The 26718-nt window shown below is 45.1% G+C and overlaps 2 protein-coding genes across 10 annotated transcripts in view; one reads left to right on the forward strand and one right to left on the reverse strand.

Moving 5' to 3' along the window:
- The window catches only part of ECM2 (extracellular matrix protein 2), a 33875-nt gene extending 8733 nt beyond the window's left edge, over positions 1–25142 (forward strand). For 3 of the 4 annotated variants that reach the window (XM_058695974.1, XM_058695976.1, XM_058695973.1), the window contains 9 exons: positions 4077–4386; positions 5686–5874; positions 7765–8379; positions 9942–10057; positions 11736–11871; positions 14820–14977; positions 17246–17385; positions 18381–18707; positions 24008–25142. In XM_058695974.1, the coding sequence (XP_058551957.1) occupies positions 4101–4386; positions 5686–5874; positions 7765–8379; positions 9942–10057; positions 11736–11871; positions 14820–14977; positions 17246–17385; positions 18381–18707; positions 24008–24176 (2136 nt within the window). In that variant the 5' untranslated portion in view covers positions 4077–4100 and the 3' untranslated portion in view covers positions 24177–25142. The remainder of the gene's footprint in view (positions 1–4076; positions 4387–5685; positions 5875–7764; positions 8380–9941; positions 10058–11735; positions 11872–14819; positions 14978–17245; positions 17386–18380; positions 18708–24007) is intronic. The other variant, XM_058695977.1, reaches the window with a different exon arrangement.
- The window catches only part of CENPP (centromere protein P), a 232621-nt gene that overhangs the window by 51459 nt on the left and 154444 nt on the right, over positions 1–26718 (reverse strand). The window lies entirely within an intron of this gene.

Below are 26718 nucleotides of genomic sequence, written 5' to 3' on the forward strand. Positions count from 1 at the left end.
TCACGAACTGTGAGATCATGACCTGAGCTGAAGCTGGACGCTTAACCTCCTGAGCCACCCAGGCGCCCCCTTCTTTATTCTTGATACAAGTACTTTGTTGAATACATGTTTTGCAAATATTTTTTCCAGTATGTGGCATTTTCCTACTATTAACAGTATCTTTTGAAGACAAAAAGCCTTTAATTTTGATGAAGTCTAATGAAAAAATAAATATCATGCTCTCTATTGCTGTACTTAAGAAATCTGTGCTAAATCCAAGGTCACCAAAATTTCTTTCTATGTGTTCTTCTACAAGTTTATACTTTTTGCTGTTATATTTATGGTCGATTCTTTGTATGATACATGACTGTGCACCTCGTGCTGACCATGTAGGCTTGGTCTCTTTCTGAACACTCTCTTCTGTCCCACTGATTACTTGTCTGTCTTCACATCAGTATCACACTATCTTTATTTCCCCATATTTGTAATAAGTATCGAAAATCAGGTAGTGGTAGTCCTCCAAATTTATTCTTCTCTTTTCCAAAGTTGCTTTGGCTATTGTAGGCTCTTTACATTCCCACAGCAATTTTAGAATCATCTTGCCATTAAAAAAATAAACAAAATAGCCTGCTAGAATTTTGACTGGCTTTGTGACAAACTATCGATTATAGAATTGAGAATTTAAACCTGAGTCATCTGACCTATACACACAGCACACATACCCTATGCAGTTCTTCCATTTTCTGCAGCAATCCTTCATGGTTTTCAGGGCTGCAATCTTGGACGTCTTTTGTCAGAAGTATCTTTAAGTACTTCACATTTTTATGCCTTTCTAAATGGTGCTGTATTTTTTTTTAAATGTTTATTTATTTTTGAGACAGAGAGAGACAGAGCATGAACGGGGGAGGGTCAGAGAGAGGGAGACACAGAATCTGAAACAGGCTCCAGGCTCTGAGCTGTCAGCACAGAGCCCGACGTGCGGCTCAAACTCACGGACCGCGAGATCATGACCTGAGCCGAAGTCAGCCGCCTAACCAACTGAGCCACCCAGGCGCCCCTATAAATGGTATTGTATTTTTAACTTTGGGTTTTTTTTTTTATTTTATTAAAATTTTTTTTTTCAACGTTTTTTAATTTATTTTTGGGACAGAGAGAGACAGAGCATGAACGGGGGAGGGGCAGAGAGAGAGGGAGACGCAGAATCGGAAACAGGCTCCAGGCTCCAAGCCATCAGCCCAGAGCCTGACGCGGGGCTCGAACTCACGGACCGCAAGATCGTGACCTGGCTGAAGTCGGACGCTTAACCGACTGCGCCACCCAGGCGCCCCTATAAATGGTATTGTATTTTTAACTTTGGGTTTTTTTTTAAATGTTTATTTTTGAGAGAGAGACAGAGCATGAGCAGGGGAGGGGCAGAGAGAGAGGGAGACACAGAATCTGAAGCAGGCTCCAGGCTCCGAGTTGTCAACACAGAGCTTGACGTGGGGCTCAAAACCACAGACTGCGAGATCATGACCTGAGCCAAAGTCAGTCGTTTACCTGACTGAGTCACCCAGGCACCCCTTTAGCTTTGTTTTCTTTACTGTTTTTAGCATGTAGAAATAATCCTGACTTCTGTATATTGATCTTATATCCTGAAACCCTGCTAAAATCGGTTGTAGCTTTTTATGTAGGCACCATGGGATTATCTATATACACGAACAAGACATTTGTGAACAGTTTCTTTTCTAGTCTGGATGCATTTTATTTCTTGGTCTTACATTACTATACGGGCTAGAATATTCAATAAAACGTTGACTAAAAGTGGTGAGACCAGACATCTTTTCTTTTTCCTGATCTTAAGCGGTAAACATATTTCAAAATCAAGGACGGTATTAGCACTAACTTTTTGATATACGACAATGATCAGATTTAGGTTCACAACTGACAAATGACATTGATACACCGTTATCACCAAGTCCAGAATTTACATTAGAGCTCATGCTTGGTGGTGTACGTTCTATGGATTTGGACACGTGTGTAATGGTAGTATCCATTATTACAGTATTATACAGAATATTCTCAGTGCCCTAAAAGTCCTCTGTGCTCCATCGATTCGTTCCCTGCCCCTTCCCCCCACCCCCCGCACCAACTCCTGGCAGCAACTCTCTTTACTGTCTCCACAATTTTGCCTTTTCCAGAATGTCACAGAGTTGGGATATTACAGTAGCCTTTTCAGACCGGCTTCTTTCATTTAGTGATGTGTGTTTATTTCTTCCCTGTCTTTTCATGGTCCAACAGCCATTTCTTTTTAGTGGTGAATAATATTCCCTGTGTGGATGGACTACTGTTTATCCTCCCACCTACTGAAGGACGTCTTGGTTGCTTCCTAGTTTGCTGTAAACATCTGTGTGCAGGATTTTGTGTAGGCATGTGTTTCCAACTCTCTTGGGTAAATACTAAGAAGCATGACTGCTGGATTACATGGTAAGAGTGTGTTTCTGAGAAACTGCCCAAGTGTCTTCCAAAGGGGCTATACCCATCTGTATTCCCTCCAGCCACGAATGTGAGTTTCTGCTGCTCCACATCTTTACTGGCATTTGGTGTTGATTTTGGCCATTCTAATAGATGGGTAGTTGTATCTCATTGTGGGGGCATAGTGGCTTGGGGAAGGCCTGCCTCACCTCCCGAACGTGGTTTTCCATTCAGTTGTCCTCTGGGATCCCCACAACTTACCCACAGGTTGTGAAGCTGACCTGTACTATAGTAGCATCTGATGCTAACAGAGGACTTCATTTCATGCAGAAAGGTTGAATCCAGTGCTTAGAGGGTCTCTTGTCTATTTCCCAAGGTGCCAATAAGATTACTGGGTCAACAGTCTATGGCCACTTTTTGGCCCTATGAGCCTTCAAAACCCCTCCTTAGCAGCTTGGAAATTTAGTCTGTACATAACATCACCTTAATGCTCACCATTTTTGCCAGGGTGATGGTTTCTGAAGTTAACAGTTTTGTTCTGACTGACAGAGGTGACCAAGGCAGGCTGGTGAGGAGTGGGGTAAATCCCATCACCAAGCAAGGCTGCTCCTTTACTAACGATCCTGGGTCCCTGGCATCGTTGAGGGTTCAGACTCTCCTCCATATACCCTGGCTCCATCTTGGGGTACTGACAGCAAGAGGACCTGAATGAAGAGCAGAGGGGATAGCTGATAGGCAGGGGTGAGGGTAGAGAAACTGACTCTAAGCTCAGAGGCCATGGGTGCTGCAGACCTTCCCTGTAGGACTAACCATGGGCCCAAGTGTGTGGCCGGGTGAATCCGTCAACCGGCCCCACAATCAATCACCTTGTAGAGGGTTACTCTTCACTTTCTCTGCTACCTGACTTCACATGCCCGCACCAATGTGTGTGAGCACAGGGCTACAACCACACTGAGTCCACAGCACCAGGAGTAGAGTATTCATGTCTCCAGTGTGTTTTCAACTTCACCTCACGCAGAACCCTGCACTACCCTTGAGACAGGCTAATTAAGAGTTCTTCTTTGTCCGTCTTATGTCTTTACGACTGATTCTAGTTTCCTGTTAGTTTTATAGGGTGTAGCCGTACCCCCTCATCCCAATAAAGAAAATCATAAAGCAAGAGGATAAGAGAACAAAAAAAAGCACTGGGGGAAAGGACTGTGGGTGGCGCTGGTCAGAGGATGACCTGGCACACAGGTACAGCGACCCTGGATAACCTCTGAGGACCCACAACACAGTGATCCAGAGAGGACTCAGGAAACCACAGCCCGGAGGCCATGTCCAACCCACTGTTGTGTACATGGGAGTGTTGCTGGCACAGCCATTGCGTACCGTTGTCTGTTTTCACATGATAACGTTCAAGACGAATAGCCTGTAAAGTCCAAAATATTTAATACCTGGTTCTTTATACAAGTTTGCTCATGCTTGGTATGAAGGTAAAGATATTAAAAGTTCTTTGATTTTTATTGGGCAAATAGCCCATAGATGATGTGTGTCATTTCTCAAAGATGCTGCTGAGGCATACATATGAGCAATAAGCCCAGTTGTCAAAGGTGAAAATTAGGTACCACTAAATCCGAAATTCTGCTTCCTTCTCATTCTAGAAATTGGATGGTGGAAAAGCCAGCATGAAGTTTGCAGGTTTGGTTTGTTTCCTTCTGCTTATCATCTGTCAAACTGACTTTGGACAAAATGAAGAAGCACCTAGGAAGCAGCGGAGGAAAATGCACCCCAGAAGACTGAGGGGCAGCTCCTCGCCTGCCCGCAGGTCCAGCAGGCAGTTGGGGGACCAGCGGACAATGGTCACACCTGGAGCAACACGTCCCCTGCTGAACCTGGACTACAGCACAGAGGAAAAGTTTGACTCTTTTCTAGGTTTTCTTGGAGTAGAATCAAGTTATAACGTGTTACCAGGTAAGAGCCCAGTGAGAGAAACAGAACCTCCATGAGGACAATTTTCCAAAAAAAAGTTTTTTTTCATATTACTGTATTTTCTTTTGGTTTAATCTAATGATAAAGTTTGAAATAATTTAAAATTTCATTTATAGAATGTAATTGTAATATAAAATTATTGGAAAAGAAAACAGTTATCCCACAACTATGTTTATAAAACCCAGTTACTATTTTCGTTTATTAATTTCTAGTCTGTTTACTGTGCCATGTATTTTACATAGTTATATTCATAATATAGACAATATACATAAAAAGTTGTAAGCTGCTTTTTCATTTACAGTGATAGATCATATAGGATATAGAAATAAATTATTCGGATGATTCTATGAACACAGGGCTGTTAACCAGGGCCTGAGTTAGGCGAGCACAGTGGCGGGGGGGAGAGGGCAGATCGAACGTGAGAGCCCCCCGAGGGTGGGAGTTGGGGATGGTAGCTCATCCCACAAAGGAGAGGTACCAGAAATGATACTGGGTCGGAAGGACAGCATCTCCCCTAACATTCAAATCAAAGCAGGCTGTCTGAGGGCCTTCTTGGTTGACACACTTCCCCACGTGTGTGCCACGCTGTGCACTGGAAATGGAGGCACTGAAGACCACTGCACTGTGCATGGTACAAGGATGCGTATGATGGCATGGGAGCTCTCCTTCTGTAGCACAGCCGTTGTCAAACAAGGGACAGGTGCAATGTCTCCTTGGGAACCAGTGTCAGAGGCCCTGCAGAGGCAGGCTCCGTGGCTTGGCTGTCCTGTCTGCACACCGGCAGGTCTGGGGCGTGGGCTCACCACCGGGGCTGTCCCTGCCCTGCTCTCTGGCACCAGATGGAGCTGCACTGCCGCGTCTCTTCTGAAATTAGGTACGGCCATCTCATTTGCTGTGGTCCACATAATGAGACGCTTTTGGGGCTTGTCTGGGATTTGCAAACTCCCATTCTCTCTGCTTTGGCCATCAGGGCAGCCTGCTTGCAGATGAAGCCCGCTGATTATTCCTGGGTGGCCATCCTGTGCAGAGGCCGTGTGCCCACACTGGACACACGGCATGGATAAGGAATCCCTGATACCTGGGGTGGTGGATGCTGTTGTATAACTTAGTCACCCCGACAGGTACGGTGTGGAGGCGCAGTTCAGAGTCAGACTACCAGGCTGGTCACTCTCAGAGCCTGAGAGAGCAGGCGGACGCCCCGCTGGGGGTTACATCTCTGGATCTACGTACTTGGTGTGCAAACACACGCAGGAGCTTACTGTGTCCCTGCTTCTCTTTCAGGAAAGAAGGGACACTGTCTGGTAAACGGGATGACCATGTACAACAAAGCTGTGTGGTCTCCCGAGCCATGCACGACCTGCCTCTGCTCCAATGGAAGGGTGCTTTGCGATGAAACCGTGTGCCCCCCTCTGACATGCCCCCAAACGATCACACCGGAAGGAGAGTGCTGTCCAGTCTGCGTGGATACCGGTATAAGTATTTAGCTGAAACAAAATATCACATGTGATGGAGTCTTCAACTTACATTTGATTTTGTTTTGTCACTGCCTTAAGTTTTAAATTAAATTATGGTAAACTAGTCATCAAGGTACTGAAGATACTGGCACAGTGATGACAAACATAGACGTTATTTGGGAAAATGCATGGTAGGAGACGGAACTAAACGATCTAGGCTTTATAGTCCCAGCTCTGTCAGAATGAGTAAACTTGGACCAGACCACACTGCACACAGACTCTCAGCTTCAGAGAAGCAGTGACAAAGCTGACATAGCCCACAGTTCCCACATTACACGCGGGGTCTCCCTTAATCTGACTCAGGGTGGGTACGTTTAGACCACCAACAAAGATGAAGAACTCTTGGGGAACAGAGGGAGAGGCGGTTTGCATCTGGAGAGAAAAGAGCCCAATGCGTCCAGCCTGTTCGCTCTCACTACTGCTCGGGTCATCTGGGGACATGCGCGAGCATGGCCCTGAAGCAGGGCCCGCATCTTGGCCACGTGCCCTGGTGCATGTCTGCTGTCCCCTACGCTCATGGGGCTCATATCTGAGTTACAGACGACTCTCAAGAGGGAGGCGCAGGTCCCCAGGAAGAGCCTAGTTAGTGATTGATGAAATAAACAAACGTGGTAAATAATCTGATGGGAAAGAACAGAGACATCTTTTCTGGTCTATAGTTGAGGTAGATGGACAGTCACAGGGTGGGTGTCTACAGAGGCTGTCTACCAAGAAGAACTTTAGAATATTTAGGAATTGCATTTTGGTTTACACTTATTTTACTAAGGTATTATGCCTTTAAAAAATGTTACCAAGTATACAGGCAAGATTTAGAAATTATCAGACATTTTTCAAAGGACTTGGAATAATCTTGAAATGCTGTGGCTATTTTGGAAAAATAAACTTGGATATACAGGAAGGATTTTAAATGTTTCAATATGATAGCTTTAGTTTCCTTTCCTTAATTTTTTCCTGTTTTCCTTTTGCATGCTGTGCCAGAGATGTGAAAAAATAACTCACTGACTTTATAATATATACTGGACCAAAATCTCAAGTAATTCCTTCAAATAGTTACATTTTCTGAGTTCCTTTCCCAGGTGATTTATGTCTAGATGACTCAGTAAGGGTGCACGCACTGGAGCTCACTTCTCCCTGAGCTCCGGTGACTGTCGGGCCGGCCCCGTTTGCTGCTCAGTGTGAACGCAGGCGAGCGTGTGCCGCTGACCATTCTGCCCCCATCATCACAGAAAAGTGGGGAGCACCCCTGTGCACACTTACAACAGCATCATCTGAGTCCAGGAGGACTTCCAGAAGGTCACAGAGTAAAAATCAGACTAGAGAGTCCGGGAGGGAGAAAGAGAAAAACTCTCTGTAATTCTAAATTTCAGAAGATGCTTTTGGGCCCGTGGGGCTGAAAGGAAACCAGACAAAAATAATAATAAATCTACAAACAAAAGCCAGTTTCACTACCACAAGCAAGCAAAATACACATTTCACTTTTTTATGTTTGGCGGTACAGACGCTTACACTGTTAATAACCCCAACTAACTGAGCAGTATCTATGATAAAGGTCGCACCTCATCACGTCACAACCTCACACAGGACTGCTTATCACTGTGCATCATGTAACAACATTATTCCCTCTTTATTACCAGGTAGCCAGGCATTTTAGTAAAAATAAATATTAAGGCCACAGGCAAAACAAAAATTGCCTAAAACAAGTCTTAGAAATAAAATTTCAAAAGGTGTCTCATGTGTATATCGCACTCAAGTACCTGGAGAGAGTATTTACTAACCTCATTTTCACTATGATTTTTCCTTTTGCTAACGTCACAACCCAACCCTGTTGTGTCCCCATGGTTGGTAGCTTCTCCCCAGCCACTCACTGGTACAGCCGTAAGTGATACAAGTGAATTTTCTGGTGATTCTTCAGAACAAAGAGAAGCAACCAACTTACCCTGTAAGCAACTGACACCTTGTCCGCTGGAAATGAACCCAGTGTTGCAAAAAGAGGAACTTCGGTTTGAGGAGGATGAAGAAGAAATTAAAGAAGATAAAGATAAGGAGCAGAAGAAACAGACCACTGACTCCGGAGAGCAGGGGAGACCCCTCAGTGAAGGGCGGAGCAGAGAAGGGGGAGAGCAGAGACCCCACGAGGAGGGGAGGCAGGCCCATCAAAGAGGACACCCAGCAAGGGAGGAGGAGGAGGAGGAGGAGGAGGAGGAGGAGAAAGAGGAGGGAGAGGGGGAGGACAATGACGAGGAGGAGGAAGACGGCGATGACGAAGAGGAGCACGATGACACCATCAGAGGAGACGTGTTCAGGATGCCCTCAAGACCCCGGGTCCCCCCCTCTCCCAGACGCATGCCACCTCTGCCCAGCGGGTGCTCTCTGTCCTACAGGACCATCAGCTGCATGAGTGCGGGCCTCACGCAGATGCCACCACTCACGGCACCAGAGATAACAAGCCTGGAGCTTGCTGGTAAGAGACGTAGACGCATGTTGTTCTGTCCTTGCCCTGTGAGAGTCCTACTTTAACTTCATAATATAAACTGATCCTAAACACTCTTCGATCATAGAAATAAACTTTGTGGAAGAAACAGCATAGTTACGTGTAAGCAAATTTCTCCAAATCAAATCATGATTTCCCACTGACTCTCCCTCAAGTAGGCTTTACTGAGGTGTGGTAACTTATGGGACGTGTGCAGTTGTGTAACTACCCTACATTCAGGGTGCAGAAAACTCCCATCCCCTCCCCACACTCGCTTGCACCCCTCCCCACCCCTGCACCGCCCCTGGTCTCTGCTGAGGTGACGCGCCTCCAGGGTTTGGCCATCCATGGCCATCACCCAAGTGGGGTCACATGGCACGCAGTCTTCCTGGCTGGGCCTCTTTCACTTGGTGTCTGGATGCTGCTCCTCAGGAGCCTGTGCAGCGCGCAGAGACCACAGGTGCCAGCTGGAGGGTACGGGGTCAGGGCCAGTGTGGGGCGACCGTACGGACAGTTCCACAAACATCCACACACAGAGGCCCGTGTGGACTTGGTTTTCCTCTCGTTAATGCTGACTGACAGAGTAAATGCGTGTTTGACTTTACAGGAAACCACCCACGGTTCCCAAAGCTGGCTGCGGCCTTGCTGCCAGAGATGCCCAGCACCCCCCACCGGCCTCTCCCTCATTTTAGCCGTTCAGGCGGGTATGGTGGGGTCTGGTCCTCCTCCCTGTTCATATGAGGTCACCAGAAGGGCTCTGAGCACACGAATGGCAGGACCAGGTGTGTGTCTGTCTGCCCTGAACACAAAGGGTAAGAGAATCTGAATGGGGTTTCGGATGCGCCTCAGGGGAAACCACAGAAGTAAACTACCAGAGAAATAACTACTGACCTTGTAAACACACACACACACACTCAACAGACAACGTCGGACACTGTGGTTCAGGACGGCCAGTCTGTGACAGGACACCACACTCGAAGGATCCCTGGGGAACCCCCTCAGGCCCAGCAGCATCCACCCCCGCTCGAGGCCAGCACATCAGGTGCGCTCTGCCATAAGAAAACCCAATCTGTGCATGAAAAAGGAATGACCTGTGCCCAGTCATACTATCTTGGTTTTACAAGAAGGTCACCACCTGGTTTTTGTAGTACTCCCTGTTTCTGGGAAGCTCATTTTCTAGGTGTAAAGTCATTGACTACTGCACTTAACTAAATGTCAAAACAAAATCCCATAAAATTAAAGCATGTAGAACAAACTTCTACAGATCGAGGCCACACAATTGTAACATTAGATCTGGAGGCCATCTGAGCTCCTCGTTCAGAGAAGGAGATTTCAGAAAGGTAAATGATGTGTCAGGATTTCATGGATAACAGTCTCGGATTTCTGGCCCAGGGTCTAGGACACATCAAAGGGAAAGTATGCTTAGATAGATGGTGTCCTTGTCTCCCCAGGGTAGAGCTCTCTCGCTATCTATGCACGTGCATGAGTACACGTATGTGTACGTGCACGTCTGTGTGCACATGTGAGCCTAAGCTACAGCTGCTGTTTTCCAGGCAATGCCATCACCTCCATTCCTGATGAAGCATTTAATGGGCTGCCGAATTTGAAAAGGCTCGATCTGAGCAAAAATAATATCACGTCCCCGGGCATAGGGCCCAAAGCATTCAAGGTAAGTATACACACTCTGCCTGGTGAGTGATGACCCCCTCGGGCAGCTTTGTCCTAGCAGCAGGTAAGGGAAGGAGACTGAAGTGTTTTCACTGTAGCCTTTTCCTGAGAAAGTCTCCCCGTGATGTCCCGAAGCCACTCAAGTTTTATCTTGATCAAGGTCTGTGGGTTTCCATGCTTCACCCATAGAGCACCAACAACGGCAAAATGACAAAGCTAGTATTTTGAACTTATGGAGCAGCTTCTCCTCAAACAGCTGAAAGTATGTTTAAATATGGTCTTTTAGTACATGAGCAGAGCTTATCTGGAAACTTTATTTACATGTTCAGGCTAGAAAGACACAGCTTTGTGATTTTGTGCTGAGGGCAAGACCTGATGAACTTGTGAGCAGCACAGGGTTCTGGAGACACAAACGGGCTCAGATGAAAATCAGCACGGGACAGTGGGGGGAAAGACAAGGGCGAGAGGACAGGAAACAACGGAGAGTAAACCTCTGGAAGACTTGCGTTTGACTAAAACATTTCCTAAAATGGGAGCAAAGGAAAGAGGCCCAAGGAGTGTCAGGGAAGCAAAGGTGCAAACAAGAAAGAAGGGGTCTGTGTATGTAAACAAATACACACGTGTGCTGTAAGAAGCCCAATGAAACACACTGCAACCCCCTTTATGACCTTTGTACAAATTGCTGGGCACGAGTGTGCTCAGTTCCTGGCTCCCACGCAGTTTCTGGGCTGGGACAGGACAGGGCTCCAGGCACCTGTCCTGCTGCGTCAGCTGGGACTCACGCATCTGCTACGTTTGATCAGAAAGACAGACACATAGGAGAGCATCTCCTTTTCTTGTTTTGGGGTCCTCTGTCCCCTTCTCAAACTGCTCAAGTTTGACTACGTGCTGCTGAGTCACCAGTGAGGCGTCAGAGCTCTACAAGCACACAACCCCAAACACAGGCATGTGCCTCCCAACAGAACTGTGTGGGCACCACGAAGGAGCAGCCTGTGGTATTTGTAGCCACTGTGAAGAAGGTCCACAACACTTAGTGCTATTTTATGACTGTTCCCACTTAGTGTAACTAGAAAATTGAGGTGTGCAGATATATTGTAAGAACTCAAACTGCTATCTTTTGTTTTAATTTTTTTAAATGTTTGTTTTTGAGAGAGAGAGAGAGAGAGAGAGCACAAGGAGGGGAGGGGCGGAGAGAGGAGACACAGAATCCGAAGCAGGCTCCAGGCTCCGAGCTGTCAGCACAGAGCCCGACGTGGGGCTCGAACCCACGAGCCGTGAGATCATGACCTGAGCTGAAGTTGGACGCTTAACCAACTGAGCCACCCAGGTGCCCCTCAAACTGCTGTCTTAATTGCTAGCATCCATGACAGATTCAGAGCACCACATAATCTAATTAACTTGTGTCTACTGTCGAGAAGGTGGAAACCTAAGATGTAGCCCAATGTGACTGGTCCAGTGGTGACAGGAGCTCTCTCTTGCTCACTAAAGCCACAATAGGAGAAATAGGTGAGTGGGACACAAAATCATCAGACACAGGTTGCTGACAATGCTTCCCGCAGGCACGAGAAAGGGCAGGCGGGTCCGTGAGGCTAAGCAGGGCTGCGCTCTGGGCACTCAGTGCCATGCGTGACTGCACATCTATACCAGATGAAAAGGTAACTCGAGATTCACTTTTTAAGCTTCTGAAGAAGTTACTGCGCTTGAATATGGACGGGAACAATCTGGTAGAGATTCCTCCTGACTTACCATCTGCATTAGAAGAACTTAAGATCAATGACAACAGTCTGCAGGCTATCAGTGAAGAGAGCTTATCCGGTATGTAACGTTTGGTTGATGTATGTCCTTACAGCCTTTTCCTCTGTGGTCGTGTGGAAACTTTATGTACAGTATTGCCAGATGCACTAGTGAGTTTTTTAGGCCACATCACCATTTACCTTGATAAAATTTATTTACTCCTCTCATGGTTGATTCTGGACCAAACTGAACAACTGAAGTTGTCACATTGTGAGCTCGGCATAAAAGAGGCAGCACCACGCAAGCTGTTCACAAATGCTGGCTGGTGTCTCTGCTGAGGCCAAGTGCTGTGTCCAGACAAAGACGCCTAACTCTTCCTTCCATCCTCCCAACAGTCCAGCACAGCTCGTGAAGTACAGTGCTCACCACTTCCTATTTATCTGATTTGAAATATTTTAAGCCTAAAAAGAATAAGCCAGTTTCGCTATTTCTTTTTACTCCCAAAAAAACCTCACGAGGAACAAAGCCCTTCCAGTGATGGGAAGAAAACCAGCAATCCTAAGAAATGCCAAGTCTGAAAAGTACAGAGTGCTGGAAATATTCTATTTCCAGATGGGACTGCAGGGCGCACACGAAACACATCAATACACACAAACTGTGATAGGCTTTGTCATACGGAAAAGACACCAGGAAGTGCAATTTCTAACTGCTAGGCGAAGCAGAGGCCGAAGGAACACTGAATTTAGGCCAGCGCGCTGATGGGTGTCTGCTAACTGCACGTGAGGTCACCTTTCTAGCTCCATTTTCTTTTTTTGTTTTTAATTTTTTTTTTTTAACCTTTATTTATTTTTGAGACAGAGACAGAGCATGAATGGGGGAGGGGCAGAGAGAGAGGGAGACACAGAATGGGAAGCAGGCTCCAGGCTCCGAGCCATCAGCCTAGAGCCCGACGCGGGGCTCGAACTCACAGACCGTGAGATCGTGACCTGAGCTGAAGTCGGAGGCTTAACCGACTGAGCCACCCAAGCGCCCCTCTAGCTCCATTTTCTAGACCACGTGTTATAAGGCAGAAGCCCCTACCGAGAGCTGTGCTCACATAGTCCTGGCAGCGGCTTCTCCACATGCTCCCTCCCTCACACACGTCTCCCCAGTCCAAGCACCATAGAGGCCTCAGCCATGAGGAAGGCCTCAGGTGACGGTGCCCAGAGAGCCTCTACATTCTGTGCTGAGCCCTCTGCCGTGGACCGTCAGCCAGCTGGCGGCAAGCAGGGGGCCCCTGAGCGCAGGCCTCCACCGCTGCCAGATGCTGCTCTTTCTGCAGGGAGGGAGGCCCCTGGTGTGGCCGCCAGCGGCCTGCTGCTCTCCACGTGCTCTTGTGGCAGGTCTTCACTCGCGACCCTTCACGGTGCAGACAGTTCCAGAGCAGTGGGCAGGAGGGGTGGTGCAGGGAGAGCAACAGCACGTGCAAAGGTGCACAGAAACAAAAGGGACCGGATGCTTCCGGGAGAGCACGCAGCCCCCAGCAGTGCTTGTGCGTGGCCACCACTCGCGTTCTCCCGTGTCCGTGACCTGCCAGGTTGGCCCCCACCCCACAACGGGAAGGACTTCTACCAACTTCCTGCTTACAAACCCTCTTGCACTGCATCTACCCCACAGGAAGCTTCTCTAGTCCCAGCGTGTTGCCTGTCACCTACAACATACACGTAAGCCAGGGTAACTGTAAACTCACGTGTAACATCATGAATTCACACTGGGTGCTACGTTTCTCTCTCTCTCGTGAGGTCACATACCAGCTACTGGTCTACTTTTATTATCTGTCTTCCGTGGGAAAACTTCCATTATGTTCCCAAACTTCAACTATGTTCTAGATAAATGGGCTAGATTCTCAGTACCTCTAGTTTCAGCAATTAGAGAGAACATGAGGAAATATAACCACTTATCAGTTTACTGGTTGGGCCTCCTACTTCCTCTCAGCCCTTCAAGTGACGCCACACAGGCTCGCAGACTAGCGTCCTGTCCTGTCGCCGCCGCCGCCCAGAGGCTCCTCACTGCCTGGTGCACAAGGGGCCTGTGCCAATGCTGTGACCACAGCCACCCAGTTCGAAACGGCCTGTATTCACCTGGCTGCCTCAGCCCCCCATTTCTCTCTGCGTCGTCCTGTGCTTGGGAGTCCAGCCTCACCACTCATGTGGTCTGCGCCCCTGATGGTGCTGCCCCTTGCTCTTGCTTGGACAACATCTTGCCTCTCTAATATGCCTAAGAGAGGGAACTGAGATGTACAGAGCACTCAGTGCAATGCCCGTGACTTGAGCTGAATATGAAAACATCCCTATTCTGGAAATCTTGGCCACCGAACCAACCCCAAAGTTACACCCTGAATGTCTGACTCAGATGCCTCTGGGTATCATCACTGCTGAGCAGTCCATTCTCCTTCAGGATTCCAGCTGATGTGGATCATGCCACTCCTGAGGCCAGTGGAAATGATGTAGGGAAACTTATTTGTATAAAGGCCTTTCTTGGTAGCTCACTCTGAATGCGTGGAGAATTCTTGATCATTCTCCTCTCCAAACATGCATTTGGCTGCACTCTCTGCCAGGAAGTGAACAACTGTGATGAGAATTCACTGCTGTAACTCCCTTGTTCAGGGACTGACATTTGCCAGGCAGAGCACTCCCCTGTCCTCCGTCCATCCCTAATTATGCTGCTGTTTCATCTGGGCGTCCACGTCTTCGCCAATGCTTTAATGACCTTCACAACCTTCTAGTGCTCACTTGGGCTCGCTGCCTCTGTGGGATGCCCTCACTCGATAGGCCTGTCTCTGCACTGGATCGCGCACCCAGCATCTTGCTAAGCTGGGCACCTAGGGTGCACAGAGCACTTGGGAAACAGCTCTGCAAGGGGGAGGCCAAAGAAGCGACATCTGCCCTCCAAATAAACTGAACATTTCACATGACATTTTGAAAGATACAGGAACTACATGGTTTTTTGATTTTCTTCATATTCTGACAATTGTATTTTATTTTTTGTAGACCTAAATCAGCTGGTCACCTTAGAACTGGAAGGAAACAACCTCAGCGAATCCAACGTCAACCCTTTAGCTTTCAAATCTTTGAAGAGCTTATCCTACCTGCGTCTGGGAAGAAATAAATTCAGAATTATACCACAGGGGCTTCCGGCTTCTATTGAGGTACCACTATCTTTCTTTCAATGTTTTATGTTTTAAATACAGTCTACCTGAATTTAAAAAAAAAAGCACTATTTTAAAACATTATTGTGCGGCAGATTAAATCCCATTTTGGTGCTATATACAGAATTTACTATAATTTCAACATTGTGTTTCCTCAAGCAATACACAATTTTAATTACTAGTAGAGACCCTTGATAAAGTGAAAATTGGTCTTCCTGACAGCTCTTGGGGGGAGAATGGGGAAGATGAATGAGAACTTAAACAGAAACTACAACTTGCAAGAAAGCGTCCCAGTTCCGCCCAGCGCCCATCACTGCCTTCCCACCCTGTGCCCAGGCTGGAGCCTCACTGCCAAGTTCACACCCAACCTCTAGCACTGACAGCAGAGGTCTGGAAGACCCAGCGGGGCCCTGGCTGACTGCTCTGAACTCTGTTTCTGCCCTCCCTGCCAGCTGTGGGCTCAGTGCCCACGGAGCCACTGGCCCGGGTCTGCCACGGCTGCCGCAGGGCCACCCTTCTTCATCCTCCTACTGGCAGATTAAGAGAGAAATTTAGAATTTGTCAAAATTGTAAAGATTGAGGTTCCAACACTGGGCTTTTATTTCAGAAAGACGTATAGACCCCTTACCCTATCCCAGACGTCCTCAGTCAGGTTCTTTTGAGGGTGGGGTAATCTATAATTTTTTAAGTTAAGGTTTTAATACATAATGCACACAAGTAAAACACACGCAATTTGAATAATATGGAGGAGCAAAGGGTCTCCAAATGTGCCTGAACTCCTGTCCCACGTTCTTCTTTCCAGAGGGCCCCTCTCACTGGTAGGGGAGGTGATGTCCACACAGGTGTGTGTGCTCTGACCCTTCCAGGGCCCTGCTTCCCAGACAGAGTCTAGTGTCTGGATGAGTGTGCTCTGAGTGGGGTACACCTAGGTTGGAATTTACACTTTAAAAGGCTCATGACTGATTCTAATATGCAACCAAGTTTGGGAACCACTGATTTGGTTCACCCCTAAATATGTATTAAGGTAAAAGCAAAAAGCTAAAGATTGCTTTACCTCTTCCTTTTTTAAAAAAAAAAAAAACAACTTTTATTTTTTTTTAAAGTTTATTTTTATTTATTTTGAGAGGGGGGTAGAGAGCAAGTGGAGGAGGGGCAGAAAGACAGAGGGAAAGAGAGAATCCCAAGCAGGCTGTGCACTGTCAGCACAGAGGCCAATGAACCCACGAACCGTGAGATCGTGACCTGAACTGAAACCAAGAGTTGGACATTTAACCAACTGAGCCAGCCAGGAGCTCCTGCTTTACCCATTCCTAACAAGTAAAAAAATTAAATGAAAAGGGGAGGAAACTAGTACAATAGGAATAGAAAGTTAAACTGAAGATGTATACCAATGTCTGGTTCTAATTTCCAATAAGATTTTTGAGGGAAAACTCCCTCTAGGACCAAGGGAATTAAGGCAGCTGGCTGTTGAAAACAATAGCTCTAGCAAACTACCCCGATGTTAAATCAAGGTTCTTAATTAACTTTTCATTAAATTAATCTTTTTTTTTAACTTTTTTTTTTTTTTTTTTGGGACAGAGAGACAGAGCATGAACGGGGGAGGGGCAGAGAGAGAGGGAGACACAGAATCGGAAACAGGCTCCAGGCTCCGAGCCATCAGCCCAGAGCCCGACGCGGGGCTCGAACTCACGGACCACGAGCTCGTGACCTGGCTGAAGTCGGACGCTTAACCGACTGCGCCACCCAGGCACCCTCATTAAATTAATCTTAATACAAGCCAATCTAAAACCCTGACAGGCAGCACAGACTGGTGGGACACTGCCTGCCCCAGAGCTGGGACCTGGTGGGGACGCGTGTCTCTTGCGCATCAGGAGTGGGACCACGTGCCTTGTCATCTCTCCAGGCTGGACCATTTCCACTACTGAAGGGGGAATGATCATTTCTACCTATTTTCCAGGGTTGTGAAGCCCAAATGAGATAATGTACATTAATAGGTTTTATAAACTAGAGAGCTTTATACAATTATTATGGTATGCTGTATTTTGCAACATTTTATGGTTAAAAACTTCATTTAATCCCAAGACCATGAAAGAGGACACATTTTATTTCACTAATTAGTTAGAAAAGGACAACTTACAATAACAAACTCACTTGGAAAAGCAGTAGACTCTTCAGACAGTACTAAGGAGATCAGTCTACAACACCATCTTTCTCTCTCAAACTCAACCAACCAGCACGAAGAAAAATAGTCTGTTTTCTTAATTATAGGAATTATACCTGGAAAATAACCAAATTGAAGAAATAACCGAGATTTGTTTCAATCACACCAGGAAGATCAATGTCATTGTGCTACGATATAATAAAATTGAAGAAAACAGGATTGCTCCTTTAGCCTGGATAAACCAAGAGTGAGTATCCGCTGCTGTCTGACTGTCTTAGACAGTTTCTTCCCGCTGTCATTACTGCACAGGCTATGAATGAGCGACACCCTTTCATAGTGAACCCTCCCCAAAACCTGGCTATCTGATTGGAGCTTGTGGTATGGCTGGTGTTGAGGTGATCACAGTCTCTGTTACTTGGACACCCCACCCCAAGCCCAAGCGCTGAGTGACCCAAGGTCTGTCCACCTCACAGGTGGTCATGAAGTTGAAGCGAGGCCAGCCCTGCCCCTGCTGAGAAAGGAAGATGCCCCCTTACCCTTGTGGGACCTCACGGTCTCACGCCTCCGAACCCTTTCTCTGTCTCAAGTCTTATACAACAGGCGGAAAGGTGTGTGGCTGAAGAGGGAAGGCAGGAAGCAGGGTCTATCGCTGGCGTGGGGGTCTTGCCTCTCAGGAGGGCAAGACAGGCCATGGTGGGGCGGCGGGGGGAGCTGGGGAGAAGCCAGATTGGGCCGTGTGGGGAGGGCATGAGGGATCTGAGTGGCACAGTGGGAACAGGCATCTTTCAGGGGCAGGACAGAGGGATGAGACAGCCTCAGGTCCAGCTGAGCCCAGCAGGACATGGTGGTGGCAGGGTGACTCAGAAGCCACAGGGGAAGCTCCTGAAACAACCAGGCAGCCCCCTTTTCTCGACCCCTGTGTCACCACAAGCCCTATGTGCCAGGCTGTCAGATCAGGTGTGGAGCAGAGGTGGTTTCAGGGATAGGCAGCTGGACGTCTGACCCCAGAGACAGTGGTGGGTCCTGAGTTCACTACTGCCCCGGGAACGAACTTTCTTCCTGATCCCGGCGCTCTTTGCCCTGGAGCTGGAACAGCTGTGTGGTGACCAGGTAAGAGCGGGAGCCTCGCGGCCACCCTCACCCAAAAGTCACTACTGCACACCCAGTGGTGGCAGGAAAATGGCTGAGTATCCCTATGGTCCCTGCCCCACGCTCCACTCTGCTCACCCTTCTTTGCTGCAGAAATCTCGAGTCGATCGACCTGTCCTACAACAAGCTCTACCACGTCCCCTCCTACTTGCCCAAGTCACTGCTGCACCTCGTGCTCCTCGGGAACCAAATCGAGCGCATCCCTGGCTACGTATTTGGCCACATGGAGCCAGGCCTGGAGTATCTGTACCTGTCATTCAACAGACTCTCGGATGACGGCGTGGACAGAGTCTCCTTCTACGGGGCATACCATTCTCTGAGAGAGCTGTTTCTGGATCACAATGACTTAAACTCTGTACCACCTGGGGTACAAGAAATGAAAGCACTCCATTTTCTGAGGTTGAACAACAACAAGATACGGTAAATTTTGGCTTTTTCAAGTATCGATTTAAACTGCTGTGGTTGACAGAGTATACGATTAAACAACCATGACATGATGTCTGGGATTTACTTCTAAGGGGAAAAAAAGGACAAGAGGTCACATTGAACAAGATAGGCAGATGTTCATAATTACTGAAGGGGGTGATAGGCACTCAAGGATTCATCACAGCTTTCTTCTACTTTTGTATATGTTTGCAAACTTCCATGGTAAAAACCTTTAGAATGGAACATTATTACCTGATACTGAGAACCTAAGGGGTGGGTTGAAGTGAGGCTTCAAGATGGGATATTACAGTGCTGCTCCTACCCCCATATGAAATTTAAAACATTCTAATCTGATTAGAATCTAAACCGATTCTATCTAGATTCTTCCCGAAGGAAAAATTCTGAAAAAAACCACTGAGTGTCAGCCTCTCTCACTTCTGGGGACACAATTTCCTATCTGCCTGGAAAGCATGAAGGTCTCAAGGATTCACCTGGAATGCTGCGGTAGTGCAGCCAAAGGCTGATCCTTGAGATGGGGTCTTGTCCCTGAAGATTCCACCCCTTCCTCTTTTCTCTGTCTCTAAAATTCCAAACACAAACTCCCAAAAACAAAAGAGGGAAAGAGTCAAGGGTGTATAACAGTACTGGAGAGAGAGGTGGGAGTGGGGAAGGCTTTATAAGATTCAGTTAAAAACGGTTTGGCTAGAGTACTTCATAGCTGTGCTCTGTGCTTTCTATTTGCGTCAGAAAGCACATGTCTGTCCCCCTTCCAGCCTGACATCTTGATTAATACCTTTCTCCTCCACCTCTGAACCATTGGTTTCATTCACAGATGATTGTTGCTTGAACCTCTTATTTCTTTAAGGGTAACAAACTGCTGAGCCCCATGTTTGTTATCCTTCCCACATTTGTCAGCTGGAACTCTTATCAACCAGGGCCACTTTGTTACTCAGAGGGGTAAGATGAATGCTCCGTTCTTCCCCTGAAATGTCCAATCAGAGCAAGAGGCTGGCTAAAAATTTCTAACCATGTGAGCTGACAGATGTTACCTAAACTTAACATGCAATCATTCTGCAGTATCTACAAATGCCAAATTATGTCTTATACCTTAAACTATCATGTTGTATGTTAATTCTATCTTTACAGAACTGGAAAAAAACGATACATGTATTAAATATGAATGGAAAGGACTATAAAACATATTAAAATATATTTCCAGCTGTCTCAGGAAAAAAAAGAAGTCGGTGCCTAAGTGTTTGTGTTTTTTTGTTTTTGGCTTTCTCTCTTTCTCTGGAGAACCAATATGAACTCATGGTTTTATATATTCAGAATGCTTTCATCAACTGTAATTATTGTTCTTAAACTCCACTCCTTGGCCAGAGGTAGCGCTCAGAGCTGGCTCCGTGTCCTTGGAGAGGCCTCTGCTGACCCGGGCAGCACTCTCCTCCCCCTGCCACGCACCGGTGACAGCCTTCTCCCACAGAGGTCCAAGCCCCCTCAATGGGAGCAGCATCCACATGCCCCAGGCTGGGGACCAGGCACTGTCTTTTCTAAAGTGTTGTTACTGTTTTAAGGCTTGCAGTAAACTGCCAGGAAATATGTATTTTGTAAAGAAAAAGAACAGGAGTTCATACTGGTGTTCCCAATTCAAATTTAACCATATAGAGTATTCCTTTTGTTTTAAATTTGTTTATCTTATACTGAGAACCTAGGTTCTCAACAATGTTAACTAAGTCATTATCTTACAATATACAAACAATAGTTTTGAAATAAGAATATCATTACTACAAGCACAAAAATACTGAGTTAAGTATACAGTGTTTTGGGGAGCTCTATTTGCTTTTAGAATATGTTCCACAAAGGATGTGTAGCTGAAATATTGTGGCCTACTTTGTAACAATATGTCAACAACTTAATATTCAGATAAGGTCTTTGGTTTGTTTTTGGTTTCAGGGAATTACTATTTTCTATTTGATTAATGATTTTTACTATGTTAAACATTTATATAATTCCAAAGTCAAAACTGTATAACAAGGTATGTTAAGAGAAGTCCTTCTATGCCTGTACCTTATGCTGCATTCCATCATTCTGCTTATTAATTTTTTTAAATTAATTTGTGGTTTTTCCTTTCAGTATTTTTTTGCAAATATAAGTATACATACATACACATATTCCCCACCCTCCCATAATTACTATACAAATCATTACCAGAAAGATTTTTCTTTTTTCTCTTTTAATTTTGTTTAAACGCTTTTATCCATTTGTGAGAGAAGAAGAGAGACAGAGCACGAGTGGGGGAGGGGCAGAGAGAGAGGGAGACACAGAATCCGAAGCAGGCTCCAGGCTCCGAGCTGTCAGCCCAGAGCCTGACACGGGGCTCGAACCCACGAACTGTGAGATCACGACCTGAGCCGAAGTCAGGCGCCTAACCGACTGAGCCACCCAGGTGCCTTGACAGTGAGTGGTACTTTCTTTTTTTAATGTCTTATTTTTGAGAGAGAGAGAGAAGACAGACAGAGCACAGAGTGGGGAAGGGCAGAGAGAGAGAGAATCCCAAACAGGCTCCAGGCTCTGAGTTGTCAGCACAGAGCCCGATGCGGGGCTCAAATTCATGAACCACAAAATCATGACCTGAGCTGAAGTCGGACACTTAACTGAGTGAGCCACCCAGGCGTCCCTCAAGTGGTACTTTTTATAATTATCAGTATAGCCTTACTATGACTCTTCATCAATATATGGAGAATTTCCTCATTCTTTTTACAATAGAATACAGACCAGTATTCTATTATGTGGAAATTTTATTTAACCAGTTCCTTATTGATAGACATCTAATTGTTTCCATTCTTTTATTACTACAAAGAATGCCATAATACGTAACTTTGGACAGCCTTTTATATTTTTCCAGACTAACTCTGGGATAGGCTCCTAGAAGGGAGACTGCTGAGTGACCCTGCTAGGTACTGCCAATCCCCGCCCCCCCCCCCCCCCCCCCGCCACTGGGGCTGTCCTGCTCTGAATTCCCTCCAGTGCTGTGTGATCCTGCACAGCCCCATTATCAGACCATGTTGATGAGCTTCTGAATTTTTTTTTTTTTTTATGTGAGGCAAATCTGGTAAGTGACAGTGCTGTGCCAGATACTTTCAACGTGCATTTCTCTTGTCATGAATGAAACTAAGCATCTCTTCATGTTTATGCCATTTCATTTTTTCTCTGGTGGGTTGGTTACCAGGGCATTTCCCTCACTTCTCCTTTTTCTGCAGGGGTTTTTAGGAGGTCTCCGTCCACTGGCCCTATATCTGTGATATAAGTTGCAAAAGCTTTCTCCTAGTTTGCCATTTGTCTTTTAACTTTTCATTTTTAAAACACCTATGGGGCGCCTGGGTGGCGCAGTCGGTTAAGCGTCCGACTTCAGCCAGGTCACGATCTCGCGGTCCGTGAGTTCGAGCCCCGCGTCAGGCTCTGGGCTGATGGCTCGGAGCCTGGAGCCTGTTTCCGGTTCTGTGTCTCCCTCTCTCTCTGCCCCTCCCCCGTTCATGCTCTGTCTCTCTCTGTCCCAAAAATAAATAAAAAACGTTGAAAAAAAAATTAAAAAAAAAAAAAACAAAACACCTGTAGTCGCTTTATTAATCTTTTCTTTTAGTGCTTCTGATTTTTGAGTCACAAGGGGATTTTTTTTTTCCCCTGCTCCTAGGGTATACTAGTTCTTCATTTTTCACATTTAGATCTTTGATGTATTTAAAATTTTTTCTAGCATATAAGAAAAAGGTCCAATTTTATTTTATTTTTTAAAAATCGGGGAGGAGGCGCCTCAGTGGCTCAGTAGGTTGTATGTCCGACTTCGGCTGTCAGATGTGCTAACAGCTCAGAGCCTGGAGCCTGCTTCAGATTCTGTGTCTCCCTCTCTCTCTGCCCCTCCCCTGCTTGTACTCTGTCTCTTTCTCTCTCAAAAATAAGTAAATATTAAAAAAAAAAAAATTTTAAACAAAAACAATTAAGCAAATGTAATTTGGAAATCATTTAATTAGACTGCACATTACTTCCCTAAAAATTTTAAGAATTGTTGTTCTTCAAAATGATTAAGAACTCCTTATAAAAACTATGCCATTTTTTGCTGTATACCCAGCATTAGTCATTGGAACCACTGACACATAGACAAAAGCATAACCTGGGTAGTGAAAATGGATTTGTGATAAACACCCCAGAATTATCAAATAGACCCTGGGGTCCTGGCTGAGCCCAACAATACAACAATGTGAAACTAACTCTTTAATACCAGAAATGATCTCCTAACTTCCAGCTTATTTTTGCCAAGTTATCAAAGACAACAACCAACTCATCTGCCAAACCTAGCGATAATGAGTGACCCTTGAGCAACACAAAGTTCTTCTCACAGAAGTGAGATGATTCTTCACAAGATGATTTCCCTCAAATAATTCTATCAACTAAGTTAACGTCTTTTCTAAGGCTCATTTTCCTTTCTGACAGACATCCTGAAGGAATGTCCTCAAATTTCAAAGCTATCATTTAAGAGAGGCTCTAACAGCATTTGTCATTTTGTGTGCATTCCTTTGTACCTTCATGAAACGAAACACTTGTCCACTGAATAGGGGTCAATGTTAGTACTGACATGAAGAAAACCAGGCTGAAATAAAGGGCAGAATTTCAACAAGTGTGTAAGTAGTTCATATAAACAGTTGGCCTGACTTCCACATACCACTGACATTTCTTTTTGTTGAACACTCAGTATCTTCAACAAGAGCACCAGCAAGTTTGAGATAAAAAATGTAAGGATAGCTTTGATCATAAAGATCCATCCACTAGATACGACAGTCAAGGCCAAGACTCATATTAATAGATTCATTATGTCTTTAAATGTGGCCACAAAGACTAAAGTTGTGGGCTGAGTTATGAAACACGAGACTGCAAGTACCATGAACACTCGTGATAATAAATGGAGACTCATTTGACCCTCAAAGTCAATATTTTTACACCAGCTCTTTTTGACATACAGAACTCAAATTCTGGAAACGAATGAATTTGCCTTTTTGTTTCCTTAAAACAATTTTTTAGGAAAATAAAAGTATTTTAGGAAATTCTCTCACCTGTCCCCCTGATGTTCCTTTACACTTTTTGCTAAAATTCACTTATATTCTATCTTCAACCATGTTATATACTCTCTGGTACTTGAAAAGGAAGAGCACCAAAACTTTTTTAAAAATGTGAAATTTAACTAAGTTACATAAAGCTCAATACTACTTGGACCATTTATGGCTTGTACATCTATTTCTCCTCAGGAACATTCTTCCAGAACAAATCTGCAATGCTGAAGAAGATGGCGATTCAACCCTGGAACACCTTCATCTTGAAAACAATTATATTAAAACAAGAGAAATATCATCCTATGCATTTTCATGCATAAGATCATATTCAAGTATAGTTCTTAAACCACAAAATACCACATAATTCCAAGTTTTTGTTCATCACTTACAAACCATACTCCTGTATTTGTTGTAGTAGCATCTGTCATCGATAAGTGAGACCCAGCCCACAGAGAAACAACCAAAACACACCCTGAGTTTAGTTTTCCAGCAGTCTTAGTGGAAGTGCAGCTTCACACTCTAGAAAAAAGCCCCCTCCTGCAACTTTCCTCAAGAGAACAGGATCTTACTCGCTGCTGAGTTAGACTGGGAAAACCTGGAGCAAAATAAGAATGTCCTTTACAACCGACCTGAAAATTGCTTTAGGCTAGGCTCTAAGTCCCTTTAAAAAATACATGTGTTATGGTTCGAGACCAAGAAGTGCATGGCAGGAAAAAAAAACAGGTGGAACTTACAAATTAATGTTCTGTTTATTATCCTACTGTTAAAATAATTTAGTATTTTCTATAAGATCCTATGCTACAATTATTGGTATAAATATATTTAGTGATTGGGTTTGCTTAGTTCCTTTTTTAATCACATGTGTAAAATTAAAACACTCCTGTCATGTTAATTTCCTGGTTTTGAGGACTGTAGTATTGTTATATACTGCTTATTAACATTAGAGGAAGCTGGGAGAAGGGCATATGTGAGTTCTACACTATTTTTGAAACTTTACTACAAAACCTAAAATTTCTGTGTCCAGTTTAAAAAATTAAACAATATTTTAAGATCACCCTCATTATTCTTTATTCAAGATCAAAAGATCTTATGGGAAGTAGTGGACTTTGCTTAAAATATGTTCATTGTCCTTGACTACACCTTGTAAATATAAACCCTAAGGCATGCATTTTTGAAAATTTTTGCTCCAATGGTTACTGTTAGCAACTACCTTCTTTCAATGTGCTCAAAAGTATACTTTCATTCAGTTCAATTTGACATAAAGCTATTAGTATTTACTATGTACTAGAACCTGCCAAAACCATATGGTATTAAAATTTTTATTATGTAATGATCTTTTGTCTGTTATTTCTGGAACAATTTATAAAGGACACATACAGAAACTGTGCTGACTTCTTTTGCTGCTCTCAGCTTTGTGTCTAGGAACTCATATTCAGGTTACTCTAACTTTTCAAACTTTAGTGACCTAATCTTTCAATAGTGGTTTTGCTACCTGGGGGAGCTTCTGGTCCCACTTAGAGGGCTGTCATCAGAACCAGAGAGGAATGAAAAATATCCAGGAAATGTGGTACACAGGTGAGTGTACTTACTACCTACCTTTTATATAAAATTGACAGCCACCAGCATATTCACCAAAGCTATTTCCTAACTTTCTCAGATATGAGTTTGATATATCCTATTCAAGCCAATTTTATTTCCTTCTTAAAAAAAATTATTAAGTAATCTTCACAACCAATGTGGGGCTCGAACTTACAACCCTGAGATCAAGAGTCACAGGCCCCACCCACTGCCAGCCAGGCATCCCAAGCTAATTTTATTTCTGAGCCCTTCTTTCTAGGTACCCTCTCATAGTAGCTAGGATTTTGAGATTATAACATGAACAAGAATAATAGTATGATGAAGACTGTTAGAACCAAGGGCAGAGGCTTAAGCCAGGTGGCTAAGAGCAGAAGCAGAATCTTAGGGAACAAAAAGTTGGGACTTATAACCAGTTTAGGAAAGTAGGAGCATTACTAATTTAAATTGGCCAAGTTGAATGGAGGAGACAGGTGAAAATAAGAATATACAGTTATTCACTCCTTTAACAAGAACCTTTAATACTTCTTGCTGCGTGAACATAAATGCACTGACATAACCTGTTGAAGGCAGTCTAGGGAGCAAAGTTCAAGGTGAGTCAGCAGGATGTGCACCCTGGAACAATGCAGATGGACACTGTGCCTTCCTGCACTTATTTCTCACTCTGACTTTACTCTGTGTTCCAGACGCTGTCCTAGAGAACCAGGAATAAACAGAATGGACAGGTCTCTACTCTCTGGGAACACACGGTGTGGTTGGGGAGATAAGGTGCAATGAGGTCAGCAGAAAAGGTGGGGCGGTGGTGAAGCATGCTAGGGTCCTCAGCTCCCTCTGCCTGGGCCCAGGAGTGTGCGGGTCCCATGAGTCACAGTGGGATGCTGCTCCTCCTCCCCCCCCCTCCCCCGCCCCTCCCCCCCCCCCCCCCCCCCCGCCAGCCCTGGAGTGCCACGAGGCCCAGGCACACAGTAAGAGCCCACTGTGCAACTGGAACACCTTGACAGAACAGATTCTCTGGGAAGGCTGAAAATCAGACTGACTGATGGAAGCTTTACTTTTAAGTTGGAAGTCACTTTTATTTTTGATTTTACAACTTAAAATATAAAATATGTCTAGCAATGAACATGTTCAGCCTTGAAATTTCATCATGTCCTGGATAGGAAATTTTAATTCCATTAAAAAAAAAAAAGTGATAAATGTTCTTCACGATATAATGTTAAAAACAAACAGATGTTCTGCTTGGCTTCAGAAATATGCTGTAATTACTAACACATATGTACACTGAAAAAGTCCTGGCGTAGCTATGATCTAAAAATATTAAAGGTGTGTGCACG

This window comes from Neofelis nebulosa, chromosome 12, assembly GCF_028018385.1.
Source record: "Neofelis nebulosa isolate mNeoNeb1 chromosome 12, mNeoNeb1.pri, whole genome shotgun sequence".
Classification (NCBI taxonomy): domain Eukaryota; kingdom Metazoa; phylum Chordata; class Mammalia; order Carnivora; family Felidae; genus Neofelis; species Neofelis nebulosa.